This window comes from Ursus americanus, chromosome 11 (assembly GCF_024610735.1).
Source record: "Ursus americanus isolate L20-20 chromosome 11, mUrsAme1.1.p, whole genome shotgun sequence".
Taxonomy (NCBI): domain Eukaryota; kingdom Metazoa; phylum Chordata; class Mammalia; order Carnivora; family Ursidae; genus Ursus; species Ursus americanus.
This window is the reverse complement of record NC_142137.1, coordinates 76,359,293-76,379,960: the sequence shown is the minus strand read 5'-3', so window position 1 is coordinate 76,379,960 and position 20,668 is coordinate 76,359,293. Positions and strand designations below refer to the sequence as shown.

General features: G+C 41.4%; 1 protein-coding gene across 1 annotated transcript; it reads left to right on the top strand.

Moving 5' to 3' along the window:
• The first annotated feature begins 2,188 nt into the window (after positions 1–2,188).
• Positions 2,189–18,730, top strand: PSMB1 (proteasome 20S subunit beta 1). The gene is made up of 6 exons (XM_045770586.2): positions 2,189–2,379; positions 5,508–5,615; positions 9,369–9,450; positions 12,100–12,229; positions 17,328–17,434; positions 18,443–18,730. Exons 1-6 carry the CDS (start codon positions 2,267–2,269, stop codon positions 18,626–18,628), a joined length of 726 nt encoding a protein of 241 aa, XP_045626542.1. The 5' UTR covers positions 2,189–2,266; the 3' UTR covers positions 18,629–18,730.
• Positions 18,731–20,668: the final 1,938 nt, after the last annotated feature.

Genomic DNA, 20,668 nt, shown 5'->3' with positions numbered 1-20,668 from the left:
TCAATTATATTTTACTTCTGTCACTACCATCGTATGCACGCTTTTCACACTTGCTACAAAGAAACTATTATCGAACCTCACATTCAGCTGCCCCTGGCTTGAAAAACCAATACTCAAGAGATGAGCTTTGATTGGAAAGGAATATGAGCTTCATTCAGGAGGCCCGCCACCTGGGGAGAAGGCGGACTCCTGTCCAAAGGCCAACTCCAATGTTTCTGCCTGGCCCGGAGATTTCTAAAGGAGTTTAGGGCAGCTAATCAGTAAAGGGAGGGCAGCGGTCCGTAATATTTCTTGATTATGTGCAGACTCGATGCTGCCGGCTACTGACGATATCGCAGTGCTCAGAAGTTGTACAAGGGGGTCTGGTTCCCTAGTGGCCAGGATTGTACAAGAAGGTCTGGTTTCTGTTCCTGGCATGCAGAGGTGCTCTGTTCTTTCTGGGAAAAAATGCGTGGTGTATAGATACACAAAGAAAGGTTAATCATGCTGTAGAAGTGCGCTTGCGAAAGCTCAAAGAGTACTAGGTTGGCCAAAGGGGCCAAGGCGGCTTCAAGGTCATCAGTGGTTTTTTCTCATTGTGGTCACTTCCTGATGCTCGGTTGGACCTGAGCATCCTCATCTCTCCTGTAGTTCATTTAAGCATAATTATATATTGTTCTGTAGTTTGTTCCATTTGTAGTGTTCGCCCTTGAATGATGTAGGAGCTAGAAACGCCAACCTCCACAGAGATGAAAATCCACACATAACTTTTGACTCCATTCAGCCTATTGTTGACTGCAAGCTTTGCTGATAACATGAACAGTCGATTAACACATATTTTCTATGTTATATGTACTATATGCTGTATTCTTACAATTAAGTGAGATGGAGAAAAGAAAATGTTATTAAGAAAGTCACAAGAGAAAATACATTTGCAATACTGTAATTATAAAAAAAAATCTGCATATAAGTGGGCCTGTGCAGTTCAAACCTGTGTTATCTAAGGATCAACTCCATTTTATATAATCAGTAAAGTTGTGAACTCCTTACGGATAAAAAAATGTTACATACGTGTTTTGTATTCAGGACAGAATCTGAATAAGTATAATAATTTTCTGTCCATAACCAACAAAGAAAATCCTGTTTTATCCTTTGTTTACCTACCATAAAACATGGGGAAACTTTTAAACAAGTACTTTTCAAAAATCTTTTCTGGTCCCAAAATTACACCCATGTATCAGGTTGTCCATTCTATATGAGCGAATTGCTTGTTTGCTTACTTTTTCAAATGATATTTTTTAGGGGCGCCTGGGTGGCTCAGTCGTTAAGCGTCTGCCTTCGGCTGAGGGCGTGATCCTGGCGTTCTGGGATCGAGCCCCGCATCAGGCTCCTCTGCTGGGAGCCTGCTTCTTCCTCTCCCACTCCCCCTGCTTGTGTTCCCTCTCTCGCTGGCTGTCTCTCTCTCTCTCTCTCTCTCTCTCTCTGTCAAATAAATAAGTAAAATCTTTTTAAAAAATCAAATATTTTTTAGACTGTAAAATATAATATTCATATAAGGAAGTTCATAAACACATGTGGAGATTAACAGATGGTCATACCTCAAGAAACCTAGTATTGCCAGCCCCAGAACCTCCCTCCCACAGTCCAGCCGGACAGGCTCTTCCTACTTACAGTGCACTCATAATTAATGGAACATGCATTCTTTTGCACAAACTGTTAAGACTCACCCACGTTGCTGCACCTTCCCTCTAGGTGAAGTCAGTCAATTTTCTTGGCTGTGACATATCTCTCGATTGGTTTATGCCTTCTGCTGTTTATGGACATTTGGCTCATTTCTGACTTGGAGCCTTGAAGAACAATGCTATAGGAACATTCTTGCACTTGTCTTCTGGCTAGGGTACAGACCTCGGCAGGGAATTGCTGGGTCCTCAACTATGCTAGGCAACTCCCTTTTCAGAATATGGCTGCACCCACTTACACTCCCATAGAGTATTCGAGTTTCCGTTACTCCACAGTTCCGCCAGTTTTTTTGTATGGTCAAACTTTAAAATTTTTGTCCATCACGAGTGAATTCGAATGTTTTCTTAGGAAAGCAAAAGCAAGGGAAAAAAGAAATCTGTCAGCCTCCTCGCAATAGGGGGCGCCCGGCTACCAACAGGAGCAACGACAGGCGCGAGATAGAGCGGCCGGAAGGAGCTCCGCCAGAAGCCGGAAGTGGCGGGATTTCCGGCCGGGCGCCATCTCGCCGTGAGACAGCAGCTTCCGCAGCGAGAGCGGGTACCGCGCGATGTTGTCGACCGCGGTGGGGTGCTGGGGACCCGGCCGAGACCTGGCGATGGAGCCTCACAGCACCGCGGGCCCTTTGCAGCTGCGCTTCTCGCCCTACGCCTTCAACGGAGGGTAACGACCAGAGAGCCTCGGCTTGCTTTCGTCCCTGCTGAAGTCTGTTGGGGGTCGCGACCGAACCCGCGCTGGCCCGCCAGCCGCAGGCCTCCCTCTCCGCGGGTTGCTGGGGGCAGCTTCGCCTTACAGGCCCGTCACTTGTGCATGGCCTGCTCTTTGTTGCAGTGAGACAGTAGATAGGAATTGAAACCCGGCCTCTTCTGTGAAAGAGCTTTAGGAGAGACCTTTCCCTACGGTCTGACTAGGTTTCTCAGGCCAGAAGGCGAGGGGACAGATAGCATCTGATGTTAAAGAGTTAGAATGGATTGGTTGGTGTCGTTAGATGCTTGATCATGATAGTGTCTGCCGCTAAAATGTCTGATCAACGTAATCGTTTTCTCTTATTTTAAATAGAAGGCAGCGTTAGTTGGCCAGACTTAGTTTCGTACGTCAGTGCTTGTTTTTAAGGTTTAGCTTAAGTTCAGGGAAAAAGTAGTCAGAAGAGAGACCTTTTAATGTGTGTATTCCTGCATGTTACATTCAAGTGGTCTTTTTTTTTTTTTAAACTAACAGCTTAATCTGTAATACTTTCCTTCATAGTGCACTAAAAGAGGTGGTGATGTAGAAAGACCGTGTATCTAGGACTTCTGACCAGTAAAGAACTGCAACTTGAAGCAGTAGTTGTAGCTTACCACCCAAACTTTGTACATTAAAACATACACACCCAGTTCAAACAGATGGTTCTTTGAGATAACCAGGTTAATTAATTCTGTCCTTAGGATTTGAAATTTTAATGCAGACTTTGTATGTTGGAAAGAGAGGGGAAGGCTCTGATTTTAGCCGTGTTTCTGCCACTGAAGTTCAGATACCTGTCGGCTTCTTGAACCCAGATTTCATTATCTTCTCTAGCTAGTCACAGGAGAGAAGCATTTTGTACATTGTAAGCAGTTATCTTTTTTAGTTCTCAGGATAACTGAGTGTTAGATGGTATTCGCTCCGTTTTTACAAAGGAACCAGGGCTCTTAGAAGGTAAATTGCTCTAGTCATAGAGCAGGTTTGGGGTTGAGCCAAGACTTGAATCTGTCGTTCTGTTGCCACTGATTTTATTTTATGTATGCTATTACCATTGCAGTTCTAAACACTTTTGGTGACAATTAATGAAGTAGTTCTCTCGCAAGATGGGTCGTTAGACCCATTTCATGAGGCAGTTATATAAGACTTTTCAGGGTGTTCGGTATTCAGTACTCATTACGCTTTAACTCTTTGTAATCCAGTTTAGGCCATTACTGCCTTAAACGTTAGTTAGTTATGTTCTTGAGATTATTAAGTCCTTTCTTCAGTCTTTAGTGCTTATTGCTGCTGGCTCTTGGGCAGCCTTTGTTTCTACAAAACAAGGCTTAGTTCCATGTCTTCTACTCTGCCTCTTAAACGTAGTTACACCCCCATTATAAACACTCTCGTGTCTCATTCATGGGAGGATAATTCCCAAATGGTGTTTTTCCAGTTTTACCTCTCATGAGTCATGAAACATTTCTACCTGGATTTTCTGCTGTCACCATAACTCAAGATACTAAAACAAAAATCAGGCTAATTATTCCTCAATCACTTTTCCTTCTTTGCATTCATAATTAATGCTGTCATCCTGCTTAACCAGGTTTAAAATCTTGGACATCACAATTGGCTCTTCCCACTTCTGTCACATTTGGTAGTCACAAAAACTTGTACAGTTTGTGCGTTTGTGTTTTTTCAGTATCCCTGTTTCTTCCAGTTCACAGTGCTACTGTATTGCTGTATTAATCTTATCGGAACAGTGCTTCCATCCCCTTTCATGTATTGTGTTATTGTCACAGTAGCCCTCTTAAAACTCCACTCCACTTTGCATATGGAACTGTTCTCATTCCAAAATCTTTAGTTAAGGATTTTCTGAAGTCAGACCCCTGTCCATCACATAAGCCTTATGTTCCTCCACTAGCTTACACAGAAAGGAACACCTTAATAAATTGTTTGAATGTATTATTTGGATTATTACCTGTTTACCTTTATTCATTGTCCATATTTTCTGGAATGCCATCCTTTTGTACTTCAGAGCTTTCATGCACATCCCACCTCAGTAAAAATAATGGATAAAGTTTTCTGAATGCTTGTGTTCTGTGAGGCATTGTGCTAGAAGCTTTTGTGATCTATGTCATTCAACTCTATCAGTCATCCTGTAACACAGGAACTGTTACTACCAACAACCTGAACTTGGATAATTTGTCCACGGTCACAGAGGTAGGAGGTGGCAAGGACAGGTCTCCAGTAACTCCAGAGCCCAGGTTCTCAGTGATCACACTCAGCTGCCTCGTACCTGTGCCGCAGCAATCATAGCTAACAATGGAGGACCATTTATGTCTCAGGCACATATAGAAGGGCTTTACAATTATTAACTCATTTAATTCTTGCAAAATCCTAATAAGATAGTTACTGTTATGATCTCTTATGTATGTATGAGGACTTTGAGGCCTTGGGAAGTTAAACAGCTTACCCACAGTCTCATATCTGGTAAGTGAGAGATCCAAAATTAGAACTGGATTAAACTTCTTTGGGAATTCATGCTGTAGGCCTTTCCAGTAAACTGCTAGCATAAATCATACAACAGCAAAAGAAAAAGTTTGTGTTTTGTTCATTCATTTCCAACAGATACTTGGGTGTTTACTGAGTGGTAGATAAGGGCTTGGATATAAAGAAATGAAAAACATTAAGCCCTTCTTTGAGCTCACTGAGCTTTTGTTGTGGTACCACTGTCGATACCTGACCCCCATGGGCAGGATTGTGGTCCGGTTTTGTGATACCAGTACCTTGCACAAGGTCAGTATTTAATTTTTTTTGATGATGTTACGATAATTCAGTGGTTTTTCTATTACCTTCTGGTAAGTGATCTGTGCACTGATTTAGGCTTGTTTTTTAGGGAGTATTTAAAATTCCCCCCCCATGACTTGTAGCCAGGGATCCTTTCCCTTTGATCTTTCATCTGAGTCCGGCTCTTGCTTAAATCTAATGGTTTTATTCCAATATATGCTGCAGATAACCCTACTCTAGAGGTGCTATTAACCATCCACAAATATTCGTTAATTTTTGTGTCTCCCCCTTTTTTTTTTTTCCCTCAGTACTGTATTGGCAATCGCTGGAGAAGATTTTTCGATTGTTGCTTCTGACACTCGATTGAGTGAAGGGTATTCAATTCACACCCGGGATAGCCCCAAGTGTTACAAATTGTAAGTAAATACTTGTAGGGATACATTTCCCATGCCTTGTGATGATTTACTGCTGTACGAGATTCCACTTCTAAACAGTTTATTTCATGAGTTTGTAGATTGTTTGGAGCTTAGTTCACATTTTTGTTAGAAAACTGTTTTCTAAATTAGTATTTCTTAATAATTCAATATGTAGTCTTTTTTTTTTTTTAAGATTTTATTTATTTGACAGAGAATACAAGCAGGGGGAGCAACAGTGGGAGGGGGAGAAGCAGGCTCCCCACTGAGCAGGGAGACCGACACAGGGCTCAATCCTAGGACCCTGGGATCATGACCTGATCTGAAGGCAGATGCTTAACCGACTGAGCCACCCAGGCACCCCTCAATATGTAGTCTTAATGATACTTGCTGTACTGGCAGGAAATATTTTTACCTTAACGTTTTATCATGAAAATTTTCAAATATGCAATAAAGGTAAAAGAATTTTGTAGTGAACACCTATATTGCTATCACGTGGCTCTTGTTGTTAGCATTTACTATAATTATGTTATCACATAGCTTTGCATTCTTTTATCTGTTAATCCAGTGCATGTTTTTTTAATCTCCCACTTTTTTTTTTTAACCTGAAACATTTAATTTAGCCATTACCTAAGCAGCTATATCTGTGAGCCAAAGTCTTAATGGGCTAGCTATATTTTTTTCTAAAACATGAAAATGAAATATTCACTGACAAGCAATGGTTTGTAGTTTGGAAACAGTTACAAATGGTGGTTAATTCCTAAGTTAGTCCACAAGAGCCTGTTAAGCCTGGATTGTAATACGAATGGATTGATAGGGTTCAAGTCCCTGGGACAGAGCCCTGTATTATGAGTAGGTAAAGACGAGGGCTATTTCTTCTTTTCTGGTCTGGGGCTAGCCCATATCCTACCCTAAAGAACAACTGATGTTTGTCTTCATCTTCCCAGCTCTCTTCATATGCTCTTTTTTTTCTTCTAAGATTTTATTTATTTGAGAGGGAGAGAGAGAGAGAGCGCGCGCATGCGTGCACGAGAAAGCACGCACAAGAAGGGCAGAGGGAGAAGCAGGCTCCCCACTGAGCAGGGAGCCCGACTCAGGACTCCATCCCAGGACCCTGGGATCATGACCTGAGCTGGAGGCAGGCGCTTAACTGACGGAGCCACCCAGACGCCCCTCTTCATGTACTCTTCTTCCATCTTTTGATATTCCTTTCTCCTCTCTGATTCATAGTGCATGGATGCTACCTTTTTTCTTCTTCTAAGATGTTTCATAATTTGAAAGTAGTAAATGTTAAAGATAAAATTTAAGGATATAACTTTATAAATACTGTTCTCATGCAAGGTTCTGCTCATTTTTGTAATGTTCTACTTTAGTATATGTGTTTATGAAGGGAATACCTGTTTTTTCTTTTTATGAAATACTGTAGACATATAGATAGGTAGCACATTAATAACTTCTTTTGTCCTTATCATTCATCTTCAGCACTAAACCATACGTAGAGTTGAAGCTGCCTGTGTATGCCTAATCCCAAGCCCTTTGGAGTTGACTTAGAGCCAAACTTGCCTCTTCCCCACCTGTTTGAGACTCCATATTTAGATTTTATTCTTTGCATGCAAACTCCCCTTCCTTTGATGTATACCTGAATATTTGGGAAAAGCATCTTAAAGCTCCAAGATTTTGTCCTACCCTTTTGGTATTATTCACCCATCTTGGTAATAAAGGCACTGCAGCCTTATGGGAGATTGGAGCTCTTTAACTCAGTGCAGTGAGATTGGTTGTAGGGATAGGTCAGGAAATGCTGGTGATGCCCCCAGAGCTGTCAGTGGTCCCCGTAATTGGACAACTGTTGTTTGTATGAATCACTCAAATTTCTGAAAGGAAGAGTTTATCACGTGACTTCTGCTATGTTTCTTTCTTTTTTTTTCTTGAAGATTTTATTTATTTATTTGACAGAGACAGTGAGAGAGGGAACACAAGCAAGGGGAGTGTGAGAGGGAGAGCAGGCTTCCCGCTGAGCCCCCAATGTGGGGCTCGATCCCACAACCTTGGGATCATGACCTGAGCCAAAGCCAGACACTTAATGGCTGAGCCACCCAGGCGCCCCTTCTGCTATGTTTCTTGATGAGATTGGTGTAGGTTTCCTTATAGAGTGATAACTAAAATTTAGAAATCTTTGAGACCTGGTTGAATTTGTTTGGCTGTACCAAAATTGAATCAGTTCCACAGTGGTGGGCATTTAAGTTGCTTTTTGTTTTGTTTTAGAGAGCCATTGACATAATATGTATACTTTCACAAGTAAGCCTATAGTATATCTTTGCAAACTTACGTGAGTATATTTACAGGATGAATTTCTAGCAGTGGAATTATTGAGTAAAAATGATGTTCACCTGAATTTTTTCTGAATACTGCCAAATGACCCTTCTAAAAAGTTAAATTGATGTATACTCTTGCCCATTTATTTATTAAGAGTACCCATTTTCCACAACCTCCCCAGCATTAGGCATTATTAACCAGTCTAGTAGGTTGAAATCATCTGTAGATTTGGATTTGTGAACGACATAAAGGCTCTTCATATGTTTATGGTGACTTGTGTCTCTTTTTATGTGACTGGTGACTGTACCAATCTTTCCATTGTGGGTTTTTTTTTTAAATTGAGATATGATTGACATAAACAGTGGTTTCAGGTGTACAACATAATGATTCTATATTTGTGTGTATTGCAAAGTGATCACCACAGTAAGTCCAGTTAACATCTGTCACCGTACATAATACAAAATTTTTTTTTGTAGTTGAGGACTTTTAAGATGTTTCCAGGAACTTGAAAACATTCAGTACAGTGTTACTAATTGTAGTCACCATGCTATACGTTACATCCCATGATACACTGTGTTAATGCTTTTAATGCTTGATATTTATAGGAGCCTTTTTTTTTTTTAAGGTTTTTTATTTATTCATTTGATAGAGACAACCAGCAAGAGAGGGAACACAAGCAGGGGGAGTGGGAGAGGAAGAAGCAGGCTCCCAGCGGAGCAGGGAGCCCGATGTGGGGCTCGATCCCAGGACCTTGGGATCATGCCCTGAGCCGAAGGCAGACGCTTAACGACCTGAGACACCCAGGTACCCCTATAGGAGCCTTTTTAGACTAAGGAGGTTAAAATTAGACTTTGGTCATATCTTCTACAGTTATTTTTTTATCATTTTTCTGTATGTAAGTTTTAATCTGGAGGGTGCCTGGGTTCGGCAGTGGGTTGAGCATCCAACGCTTGGGTTTTGCTCAGGTCATGATCTCGGGGTCATGAGATTAAGCCCTGCATCAGGTTCCATGCTCAGCAGGGAGTCTCCCAGAGATTCTCTCTCCCTCTCTGCCCCTCCCTCTGCTCACTCATTCTCTCTCTCAAATAAGAAAGTAAATCTTAAAAAAAAAAAAAAAAAAGGTTTTAATTTGATACATAGTCAAATTTATGAAACTTTTCTGTGTGGACATTGGGTTGTGTCATATTTAAATAGGTGGCTCTCAACCCAAGATCGTATCACCTGTGTTTTCTTTAGGGCATTCATTCTTTCATTTTTGTATAAGTCTTTGATCTGCCTATAATTCATTTAGTGTAGGGAATAAAATGATGACCTCCCCCCCAAGGGCTAACTAGTCCCGTTACCATTTGGTAAATAATGGAAATAAGAGTTTTAAATTTAAAATTGCCCAAGGCATGTTTTACTTTATTGTCTAACGAGTTTCCTGAAATGTGCTTTTTACAGAACAGACAAAACAGTCATTGGATGCAGCGGTTTTCATGGAGACTGTCTTACCCTGACAAAGATTATTGAAGCAAGACTAAAGGTAGATGTTTTCATTATCAGTCTATGCTATGGAAAATTAATAACAATTCCTTAGATTGTTTGAAGCTGTAGCAGGACTGTTCAGAATAGCTGGAGAAGCTCTAGGATAGCTGGTGAAACTACAGCCCATTCTAGAAATGATACTGTTAATACTGCCACATGAAAGTAGCATAATGTGAAACTGCAGGATATTCCCTTTGTTAAAATCTCTGTACAATATAAAGGTTCTCTACCTCTTTCAAGGTAGCCTGTGAAGGGTTTCTTCTGAAGATAATCTTCCTTCAAAAACAAAAATTCTGTCGAGGAAGCAAGCTTTTAGACAGGTGCTTGGTTTGGAATACCATCAGCTGATGTGCTTTCTGTGTCTTCACAGCATTGCACTCTTAGTCAACAGGACACATGAGCAGGAACGGGAATAGATAAGGCAGGAGTTTGGGTGAGAGGCACAACCTAACCTGTCATCACCTAACACCTTGGTAGGCTTTAGTTGACTGCCAGCTGAGGAAGTTTGACAGGTGATAGGTGGGGGTGGAACAGCAGGAAAGGGTGGTATGAGGAGGAAGTGAGAAAATGAGCTGTGTCTAACCTGTTCTGCACTTTTTAAAGGGGCTGACAGTGTCACCGCCTGCATGTCTTTTGTGCAAGATGGGTAGGCATGAGGAACGAAGCAGAGGCACTTCTGGGTTTTTATTATGGCCTGTGTATATTAAGCAGTATGTAACTTCCAATAATTTCAAGGAGAATAGGCGAGGAGTAATTTAGACTGTATTAAAATGGGATTTTAAGGACACCTGGGGGGGTGCATTTGGTTAAGCATTTGACTCTTGGTTTCAGCTCAGCTCATGATCTCAGGGTCGTGAGATGGAGTGCTAAGTTGGGCTTCGTGCTTACGACAGAGTGTCTTTAAGTTTCTCTCTCCCGCTATCCTTCCCCGACCCTCCATGTGTGTGCATGCTCTCTTTTTCTCTAAAAAAACAATAAAAATAAATTTAATGGACTTTATCTGTAATAATAACTAATAAATACATACTCAGCTAGCAAAAATACAAGGCTGGGGTGGGATTTAATTTTGTAGGGTATGTGTCATAATTTTTATGTAGTTGGTGAGGACACCTGATACGTGAAGAAGTTAGAGGTGGTCAGATTCTGTCTTTGTGTATTTGTGAATAACACTTGAGATTATATGCACTTATGAATGATGTCATAGATACTGGAGTATGTGATAAATTTAACTGACACCTGTTTCGAATAATTTTGAAATCGCTCATTAGAATGTAGAAATGATTTCATTCAGTAGTTACCATTTGTTAATAGTTATTTAAAATCTTTACATTGAAAGCTTCATTGACATATGTTTACTGACATATTTATACAATTCCTGGTACATATTTTATAAATGAAACTTACAATACAAAAGTACACGAACAGGGGGCGCCTGGGTGGCTCAGTCATTAAGCATCTGCCTTCGGCTCAGGGCGTGATCCCAGAGTTCTGGGATCGAGCCCCACATCAGGTTCCTCTGCTGGGAGCCTGCTTCTTCCTCTCCCACTCCCCCTGCCTGTGTTCCCTCTCTCGCTGGCTGTCAAATAAATAAATAAAATCTTTAAAAAAAAAAAAAGTACACGAACAGCGCACAGTAGTATTGTGTTCATAAAATATAATAAGGAGCAGTGAATTCAGCATAATTACACAATCCTTGAAATTTTTCTTTCATACATAGTCACATAAATGGTTGGTGATTAAAGTGTTCATGCTTGGTTTTGAAATGAAATGAAGATTTTTTTTTCCTAATTTTTTTTTGGTATTTTGACTTATTATTTTGGCCTGTGTTCTTAAGTAAATCTTCAGAGATGCTTGTTCTGTGGCTGATAAATTGGTGAACTTAAATTTATTTTATGTTTGTAATTTTTGTAGAATTTCTCTTTTGGATAATTTAGGATTCCCTAAGACTGCGGTAAATCTAGGATTTAGAATCACAGTAAGGTATGCTTGGGACAGTTCTGTTCTCCACTAGAGATGCTTTAAGGAGCAAGACCACTTCCCAGAGTAAGGGTCCTGCCCTCACACCTTCTGTTCTCACAGGTATCTGCTCTGCAAAGAGAAGGGCTTGTGTCTGGGTCTGATCAAGGGTGAGCAAACTCTGCCTATAAGAGGCCGGAAAGTAATTATTTTCAGCTTTATGGGCCATTTACTCTGCTGTTGTAAGGCACAAGCAGATGTAGATATGTGTAATGAATGAATGAGACTATGTTCTAATAAAGCTTTTTTTGCAGAAACGGTGGGCTGGATTTGGTCCGTGGGCTCTAGTTTGCTAACCCTGGTCTAGAGGCAGAGGTAAAGGAGAGCTGGACTTAAATCATCCTCCCAGGTCACCCCACTTAATGCTTGATGTGTGTGCATTTGCTATTGAATGAGCAGTTCCTGAGATAAAGGTGGCATGGAAAATAGAGAGCTGAGGGCAAAGTTAACGTTCTTTCCCTTAAAGACTTTATAGCCCTCCAAATGGTATGGAAGTATTATTTGTGTGATCATGAAAGAAGTAGGCATCGTTTCACCAAGATAGGCGTTCACCCTTAACTTTACTGTTCCTTGTTCTAGTCTGCAGTATATTCTGCCTCTCCATGCCTGTTACTTTTGTTAATACTTGCAGATGTATAAACATTCTAATAACAAAACCATGACTACCGGGGCGATTGCTGCAATGCTGTCTACGATCCTCTATTCGAGACGCTTCTTTCCCTACTACGTTTATAACATCATCGGGGGACTGGATGAAGAAGGTAGAATTCTTTCTTTCTGGAAAATGAAGGGGGGTGGCATTTTTTTAGATATGTGTGTTTCCATCTAGAGTTGGAAAGAACCATAAACACCATCTTGCCCAGCAGTTTTAGTTTTGTTAATTAAAGCAATAAGAAACTGAAGCTAAGAGGGAAGTAAAGAGGCGATGCAGAGGCACACTGCAAGTTGTACACTGAAGCTCTAATAGTGACCGATGGGCAGGCTGTTATTTTACTATTTCCTGAAGATCTTGCATGAGTTCAGTAGTAGATAATTAATATTTCAGTCTTACGGAAAGAAAGCTGACTTGGAGAAGCTTGACCTAATTATCATTCTACATAACAAACATATTTGACTAAAGTTTTTAAAAAGCAATGCCTTAAAAGAAATGTGTGCATTTCCAACAATGTTTTCAGGACATTGTGAAGCACCTCTTTGATTTCCTGTCGGAGTCAGACCAGGAGGACTAAGAAAATTAGTCTTGTTACTTGACATGTCCATCCCGTTTTTGATCCAAAGCTCTATTATGGAGCAGGGACACTGATGGTTTTCACTGGGTCTCATTCAGATTGACTTTCAGTTGCTTCCAAAAACCATATACTATCTCTCAGGACAGATCTGTGCTACCATTTACAGTAGTCCGTTGAAGAAAGAGGTTACAGAAATGTCTTGCTGATAGCAATATATGGAAATATATCTCCTGAGAGGGAAAATTTCTGGATAGTAAGGTGTTGGGCTCCTCTCATCTCCTTCTCTCTCCACTTTTTACTGCTATTCCCTTCTGTTCCATGGGCTTTTCCTTTGTTTTCTTTCTTTCTGTCTTAATAGCTGCCCCCATATGTGGCCTCTGGGAGCGTTCCAGTCATTTTATCTACTGTGGTTTAGATTTAGACAAATTAGATTGACACAGTGTATTTCAAGGTTTTTCAACCTTACTTGAAAACTAAGAGAAAGTGTAAAGCATGGAAATAGTCAATAGAAATTAATTACCCTTAATAAGGTAATCAAATTCTAGCCACAGATTAGCTTGCCTAACCCAGCATGCTGGACACTTTTTTTCACTTAAATTATGTCTGACTTGAATGACAGATAAAGTCAGGTTTTAGCAACAATAATAGCTACCATTGAATTTTAGCCGGCCAAGCAGTGTCCTTTGAGTTTTACTGAGAGACAAATACCAATTAAGGAATGCTCACATCTGCTAAAGGGCAAAGCTAAGGTTTGGGTTTGGATCTGTTTTGAGTTCAAAGCCCTGTTCTTTGAAGTTTTGGTGATATTCTCAGGCATTTCCAACTGTCTTTTTAAATCTTCTCTTGGGGGGACGCCTGGGTGTCTCAGTCGTTAAGCGTCTGCCTTCCGCTCAGGGCGTGATCCGGGTGCTCTGGGATCGAGCCCCACCCACATCAGGCTCCTCCGCTGGGAGCCTGCTTCTTCCTCTCCCACTCCCCCTGCTTGTGTTCCCTCCCTCTCTGGCTGTCTCTCTCTGTCAAATAAATAAATAAAATCTAAAAAAAAAAAAAACAAAAAAAAACAAAAACTTCTCTTGGGACTGTGTGACTCGGTTAAGCATCTTCCTTTGGTCAGGTCATGATCCCAGGGTCCTGGGATTGAGTCCCGCATTGGGCTCCTTGCTCAGTGGGGAGCCTGCTTCTCCCTTTGCCGCTCCCCCCCTGCTTGTGCTCACTCTCTCTCTTTGACAAATAAATAAAATCTTTTAAAAAAAATAAAAATAAATCTTCTCTGGTCTGCTTTGATTATCCTTTATGTTTATTTTTATTTCTTAGAGGAATTTGTGTAATAAAGCAGTCCTTTTTGTCTGTTCCGCAAGATACTCCAGCTTTTACCTGTGCCTTCCTCTTTTGTTGTTTATTTCCTTGCTTTGGTGGTGTACGTCTCTCAAGAGAGTTCTGGAAAAAGAAATCAGGAGGCCTTTTTTGAGACATTTTGGATCTTACAGTTCTGTTTTCATTCCTGCCGTTTACACAACCGTACCTAAGCCTAGTGCCCCCAAGTCCAGAGTCTCCACTAATGTCTCAAGAGACCTTGTTTCCTCTTTTCCTCCCTTGTGGAGATGGAGACCTGGAGAGCAGTGCTCCTTATTGAGACCTTCAGGGTAGTTGGGTCAATGGCTGTCCTTCAGGACACTGGGATCAACGGCTGAACTTTTAATAATAACAAAGTTTTTCTGTAACAAAAACAGGAGTACTTGTAGAAGTTTTGAATAGTACGGGAAGATACAAAAATGAAAGTAGTAATCACCCCAACTTTCTACTTTGAGATAATTAGTATTAAACTGGTGAACATGCTTACAGGTATCTTGTTGGTCATACGTGCTTGTGCCCTATGTAAGTATCTTCACGGAGATAGTTTATGCCAGTGAGTAAAGATGCATAATGATTCAGGACTGACTGACCTAGGGTGTAGCCACACCACAGGGTGCCTACCTAGCAGTCCTCTGAAGGTCACGTAGGTTGTTCGCAGTTTCCTTAGCAGAGACAGTATAATGAACATTCTTGCGCATACAGTTCTGTATACTTCTTCAACCGCGTGTACCTCCCTGGAAGACGTTCCTAGAAGTTGAGCTGCTGGGTCAGAGAATACATATTTTTGGCATATTGATGCCATCACTGGCTTGCCCTTTAGAAAGGGCCTCCTAACTGGGGCATGAGTACCTGGGTTTGTTTTGCATCCTTTACCATTACCAGAATTAACACATTTTAAAGATCTTTACCCAGGTAATATTTTATGGTTTTCATTTATATATAGTTTTTATATTCTCAAGTTGGGCATTTTTTTTGTGTTCACTGACCTTTTCATTTCTTCGGCGACTGACCTATAAGCTGACCTTTGCTCATTTCCTTATCTGCACGTTAGTCTTTTTTAAAAATTTGTGAGAATGCCATCTAACTGTGTCAGCTCTGTAATGTATGCAGTGGATGCCTCCCAAGAATGTTTTTGTCTCTTACATTTTGTGGGGTGTCCAGCTATGGCAGAATTTTCTGAATTGCATATGGTCTAGGTTAATGGTCTTTTCTTTATGATATTGAGTGTCCTACTTTTTTAGAAAGGACTCTCCCATCCAGGAGAGAGAGTTCTTTATTTCTTTCTAGGACTTTATTTTTTACGTTGAAGCCATTGTGCTTTTTTAAGATTAAGAATTATTTTGGTGGGGAAAAGCACTCTGTATCTCCAGTCAATATTCATGCCATTCTGCTCTGATGTTACAAATGTCTCTTTTGCCTTTGCTAAGTTGGGGGAAGGTCTTTGAAGCTCTGGTCTTCAACTTATCCCGCTCTTCTTTTCCTCAAATGTGCATGGTTTTTCTGAGATTGGTTCTGCGTTTGGTTAAAACTTGGGCCTCATTTTACTTGTGGCCTCTTGGTCTCCTGAGAGATACAGTTGTTCTTTAGGCTTTGTACATCCTCCCTTCTTTGTGTGTTGAAGTTAGTGAACTGCCCACTGGGATCTCGATCTTGTCCCACACTTGCTTCCAACAAAAACACTTCCCTGGGTTCTCCTGGGTGACCTCAGCACCTTAGATGCTGCCTTCTCAGCAGAGAATTGTAAGTAATTCTGCAACAGATAAAGCACACAGCTAAGGGTAGCAGAGGTCCGTGGATAGGAACATGACCGTCCTCATCGCACATCTCCCAGGTTAACGACTGAGGGATTTGAGTTCTGGTATAATGTGTTTTCAAGATCAGTTATATCACTTTTAAGTCCTCCCTCGTAAATGACCCATGATTTCCCCAAACATGATTGTTTTTTTAAAAAAATTACGGTGTCACGTGTGCTTTGTAACAGATTCAGTACCAAAGCCTACAAAGTGATTCCCTTTTCTTGCCTCCAGTCCCACAGAGATAACGAACTACGGTTTGCAGTTTTATCTCGCCATACTTTTTGTGTGCTTATACAAATATGTGTATGCTTTTCTTATGCTTTTAGACAAAATAGGTCTGTGTGTACATATTACAGAGGTGTTCATTTTACATTGTCTTGTGGTTGTGGGGCTGGGGGCAGTCCCATCTTCCTCTTCTATTCCAGTTTGTGCTGGCGAAAATAAGCCTTGTAGGTGGATCTAATCTTTAAGTGACATTATTACTGTGTTGTAGGGTGTGTACCTTTACGTTTTGGTAGATTCTCCTACCGATTGCTCTTTAAGAAGGCATAGCAATTTATGCACCCTTCAGGAGAGCCTGAGGGGCCCGTTTACCCTTCTCCTCATACTGCTCTGTAACTGTTGTTAAGAATGGGTACATTCAGGGGTGCTTGGGTGGCTCAGTCGGTTAAGTGGCTGCCTTTAGCCCTGGTCATGGTCCCCGGGTCCTGGGATCGAGTCCCGCATTGGGCTCCCTGCTCAGTGGGGAGTCTTCCCTCTGCCCCTCCCCCTGCTCATGGGAATGCGCTCTCTTCTCTCTCAAATATTTAAAAAAAGAATGGGTACGTTCAGATTCTGGTTTGCTGGTTTTGTTTTTTTGTTATTTTTTGTTTTTGTAGTAGTGATTCTTAACTCTGATAGTACAAAGCAAGTGATCAAGTGATTACATTTTAGACAGAACTAACCTTTTGTTTTTCTGAAATTTTTCCTTTATTAAATCAGTTTTTTATGGTGTTGATGTTAAAGAGCGTGCTTATTGTTAAGTTTAAGAACACATGGTAAATCTTCCTTGTGACTGTTCACATTCAGCAGTAGGAGAATTTTAAACTCAAGTCCATGCTAGAGCTACAGTAGTGCAATTTTTAGGAAATGTGAGTAGCTTGGTGCAGAACTCAGAGCAGGACCTGTGACTTCTAATCAGTGTGCCCATGAGACCACATACACATTGGGAACCACTGAGTGGCGATCAGTGATATCAGCTTGATGAGAGCGTGAAGCTCCAGGTGGCAAAAACACCGTAATGAGACAGGAGTGAGCAGGTGTGCCTCTAATCACATTCTGAGAGGAGGTGAGCAGACCTCTGGTTATAACAGCGAATATGCTTCTTAATGAAATTTGCCTGAAATTTTAGCTAAGTTCATAGTCCATTTTGTGTCACACTTTACTGTGATTTGGGATTGTGGTCAGGATGCATCCTTATAGAGATTGTTTTATTCTTTCAGGGAAGGGAGCTGTGTATAGCTTTGACCCAGTAGGGTCCTACCAGAGAGACTCCTTCAAGGCTGGAGGCTCAGCAAGTGCCATGCTACAGCCCCTGCTTGACAACCAGGTAATGAGACTGCATCCACGTTGGTTGTGACGTTGACAAAAAGTGCTTTCCTCTGAGTTCTCCTCTTCAGCAGCTGAGAAGAGTAGAGAAATCAACGCTTTCTTGTATGTTCCTGCTGAGTTTGTTGGGCTGATTTTTTCTACCCCCATCTTCTTGTCTCTCTGTGTTCTGCTGGCTTTCTTCTGGCCTCTCACCTGCTCCCACGGCTTCAGCGTCTTCTGTGTTCTCATGACGTCCAGGCCTCTCGTGTCTACAGTGGTTGGTCATGTTTTCAGTTCTCTTGCCAACTTTACCTGGAGATCTTGAAAATATCTTTCTCCCCATATTCACCATTTCTCTGTCACCTAATTTTGTATTCTAACAACTTCCAGGTACATTTTTAATTTACCCCCTTTTCTGTTATATTGCCTAAATTCAGGCTTGCATTTCCCAACATCCTTTCTGCCTCCAAGCATCCTTGTGTTTCTGAAATACATATGTATAGTCACTTGTGTGTATTGCTTATCTCCCTCATCTCCCGTCACTCTCCTTTACACCCAGACCTCCAGTGTGTTGTGCCTGTCCCATCACCAGGCCTTTGGTCATAGCACAGCCTCAGTCTGCAGCGTTAACGCCCCCTGACTCTGGCTCATCCTTCACACTTCATACTCAAGTGTGTCTTCTGTCCAAGCCTTTCTCTTCACGTAGTCTTAGTTGTGGCTGCTAGGGGCTCTCCTGGCTCTTTTTTCTTCTTAATGGTAGCACATTGTGTGTGGTACTCTTGCTTTCATGTGTCCTCCTCTCTAGGTGATGTGTGCTTCTCAGGAGCATGAGCTTTGTCTCAGTGGGTGTTTGTCAGGTTTCAGGAATGTGTAATTCAGCCGGGTCTGGAAGCTTTTCAGTTAGGAGACATGTCAGATTTGTGTGATCTGTTCATTACGAATCCTCAGACGTGTGAAGGCACTGGGGAGGCTGGAACCACCTTTGTACTGTCACGTGATGCCTCATCCAAGTTTCCTGTCCCACCAGGTTGGTTTTAAGAACATGCAGAACGTGGAGCATGTCCCGCTGTCCTTGGACAGAGCCATGCGGCTTGTGAAAGACGTCTTCATTTCTGCAGCTGAGAGGGATGTGTACACTGGGGATGCACTCAGAATCTGCATCGTGACCAAGGAGGGCATCAGGGAGGAGACTGTTCCCCTGAGGAAGGATTGATTTGTGTGCTCTTAGCATTAATCGTTTCAGAACTGTTGAATTTTGTATCTTGGGACTATTGGACTAATGTGTTTTATTAAAAAATAAAGCCTGAAGTAATCATTTTGTTATAACTTGTGTTCTCTAAGCAGGACAGATCTAGAAACTAGAATTTCATTTTCCTTTCTTTTTTTTTTAAGACTTTATTTATTTATTTGAGAGAATGAGTGAGAGAGAGAGAGAGCATGAGCAGGGGGAGGGTGAGAAGCAGCCTTGACGTGGGGCTTGATCCTGGGACCCCAGGATCATGACCTGAGTCGAAGGCAGTCGCCTAACCAACTGAGCAACTGAGCCACTTAGGCTCCCCTTCCTTCCATTTTCTGCTTCTCCTATTTTTCTGTCTTCCAGAGCTATTTTTGTATTTTGATCATTTTTTTAATTTCTGAATTTTTTTTAGTAAGCTCTACGTCCAATGTGGGGCTGACTGATCACCACTGACTGATCCAGCAAGGCACCCCTGTTTTTGTATTTTAAAGATGAAAAAACAAACTGGTTATGTCAGTTTATCCTTATATTTATTTTTTTCAAAGATTTTATTTATTTGAGAGAGAGCACAAGCACGGAGGAGAGGGAGAAGCAGGCTCCCCACTGAGCGCAGGGAGCCTGATGCAGGGCTCGATCCCAGAACCCTGGGATCGTGACCCGAGCCGAAGGCAGATACCTAACTGATTGTGCCACCCAGGTGCCCCTTTTCCTTATATTTATGAGCAAGAAATTCATCTGGAAAAGATGACTGTTTTGGTCAGCTTTTCATTGCATGATGGCCAGCCCCATCTTATGAAGAGGGTTTTTGAAATTTATTTAGTCCACCCAGCTTGCCTTAAAAGGGTGGAGTATTACCACTTTTAACTTTAAACCGTCTCAGTTTTATTAATGAATGTGAATGGAATATCTTAAAATTTCTCATCCCTGGAGTTAAGCAGTCTGAAATGGCTGTCTTGGAGAAAAATGTTCAAATCAACCAGAACAAAACAAACTTACAAGAGCAAATAGCCCTTTAAATCAGCTTTAGCCAGACATCAGCAGGAAGAATTTTTATGAACACTTCAAGAATATTAAATCCGAGGGCACCTGAGTGGCCCAGTTGGTTAAGCGACTGGCTCTTGATCTCAGCTCAGATCTTGATCTCAGGGTCATGAGATCGAGCCCTGTGTTGGGCTCCATTCTGGGCGTGGAGCTTACTTAAAAAAAAAAATTCAAGACCTAAATTTTGATAGAGCTACAGTAGTTTCTGTTTTAGGATTATTAAATACATTTTATCTCCACCACATAAAGTGTTGGAGCAGTTTTCTTGGTGTTGAACAAGTCAGATAATACAGTGTGACGTAGGGGGTGTGATTGGTTTTGTGGCATATTGACAACAATGGGGTTTTCCTGTTAGCCTCCTGTTAATTAAAATTATCAAAACCCTAAGAGATACATATTTAAAATTTGGTGAGAAGTCCATTGATTCGTCGTGAAAGCTGGAGACCCAGGAGAGGTGATGTGTAAGGCCCTGTCTCCAAGGACAGGAGAAGACTTCTGTCCCAGCTCAACAGTTGGGCAGAGGGCAAATTCTCCCTTGTAAGTTTTCTATTCATGCTCCCAGCTGATTAGATGATGCCTACACTGGGAGGAGTGACCTGCTTTACTCTGCACCAGTTCAGATGCTAATCTCTCTCAGAAGTCCCCACAGACACCCAAAAATAAAATTTAGCTAGGTATCTGGGCACCTGTGATCTGGGCACGTTGACATAAAATTAATCATTACAATTTTAGAAGCTAGGTATATTTTTTGTTTCAAAGGATGTTCTAACTCCACTATTTAAAAATTACATGAATTTGTGTGTCTAGAATTTTCTAAAAGGTCCCCACCTCCAAAGATTGCTAGGGAAGTTTCACAAATTCATGATGTCTTTTTCTCAACTTTAGGTACTAATTCTTGTAACCTAGTGTTTCTCTAGAGCTTGGATGTGGTCTCATTTGAAGGCCTGTGTTTGCAGGCGGCTGGAGTCAATACTG

Bases quoted from the DNA above. Each gene is read 5' to 3' on its own strand.
- PSMB1 (XM_045770586.2), top strand. From the start codon at position 2,267: ATGTTGTCGACCGCGGTGGGGTGCTGGGGACCCGGCCGAGACCTGGCG. The intron at 5,616-9,368 runs GTAAGTAAATAC...TGCTTTTTACAG, and splicing joins AGCCCCAAGTGTTACAAATT to AACAGACAAAACAGTCATTG. The intron at 17,435-18,442 runs GTAATGAGACTG...CTGTCCCACCAG, and splicing joins AGCCCCTGCTTGACAACCAG to GTTGGTTTTAAGAACATGCA.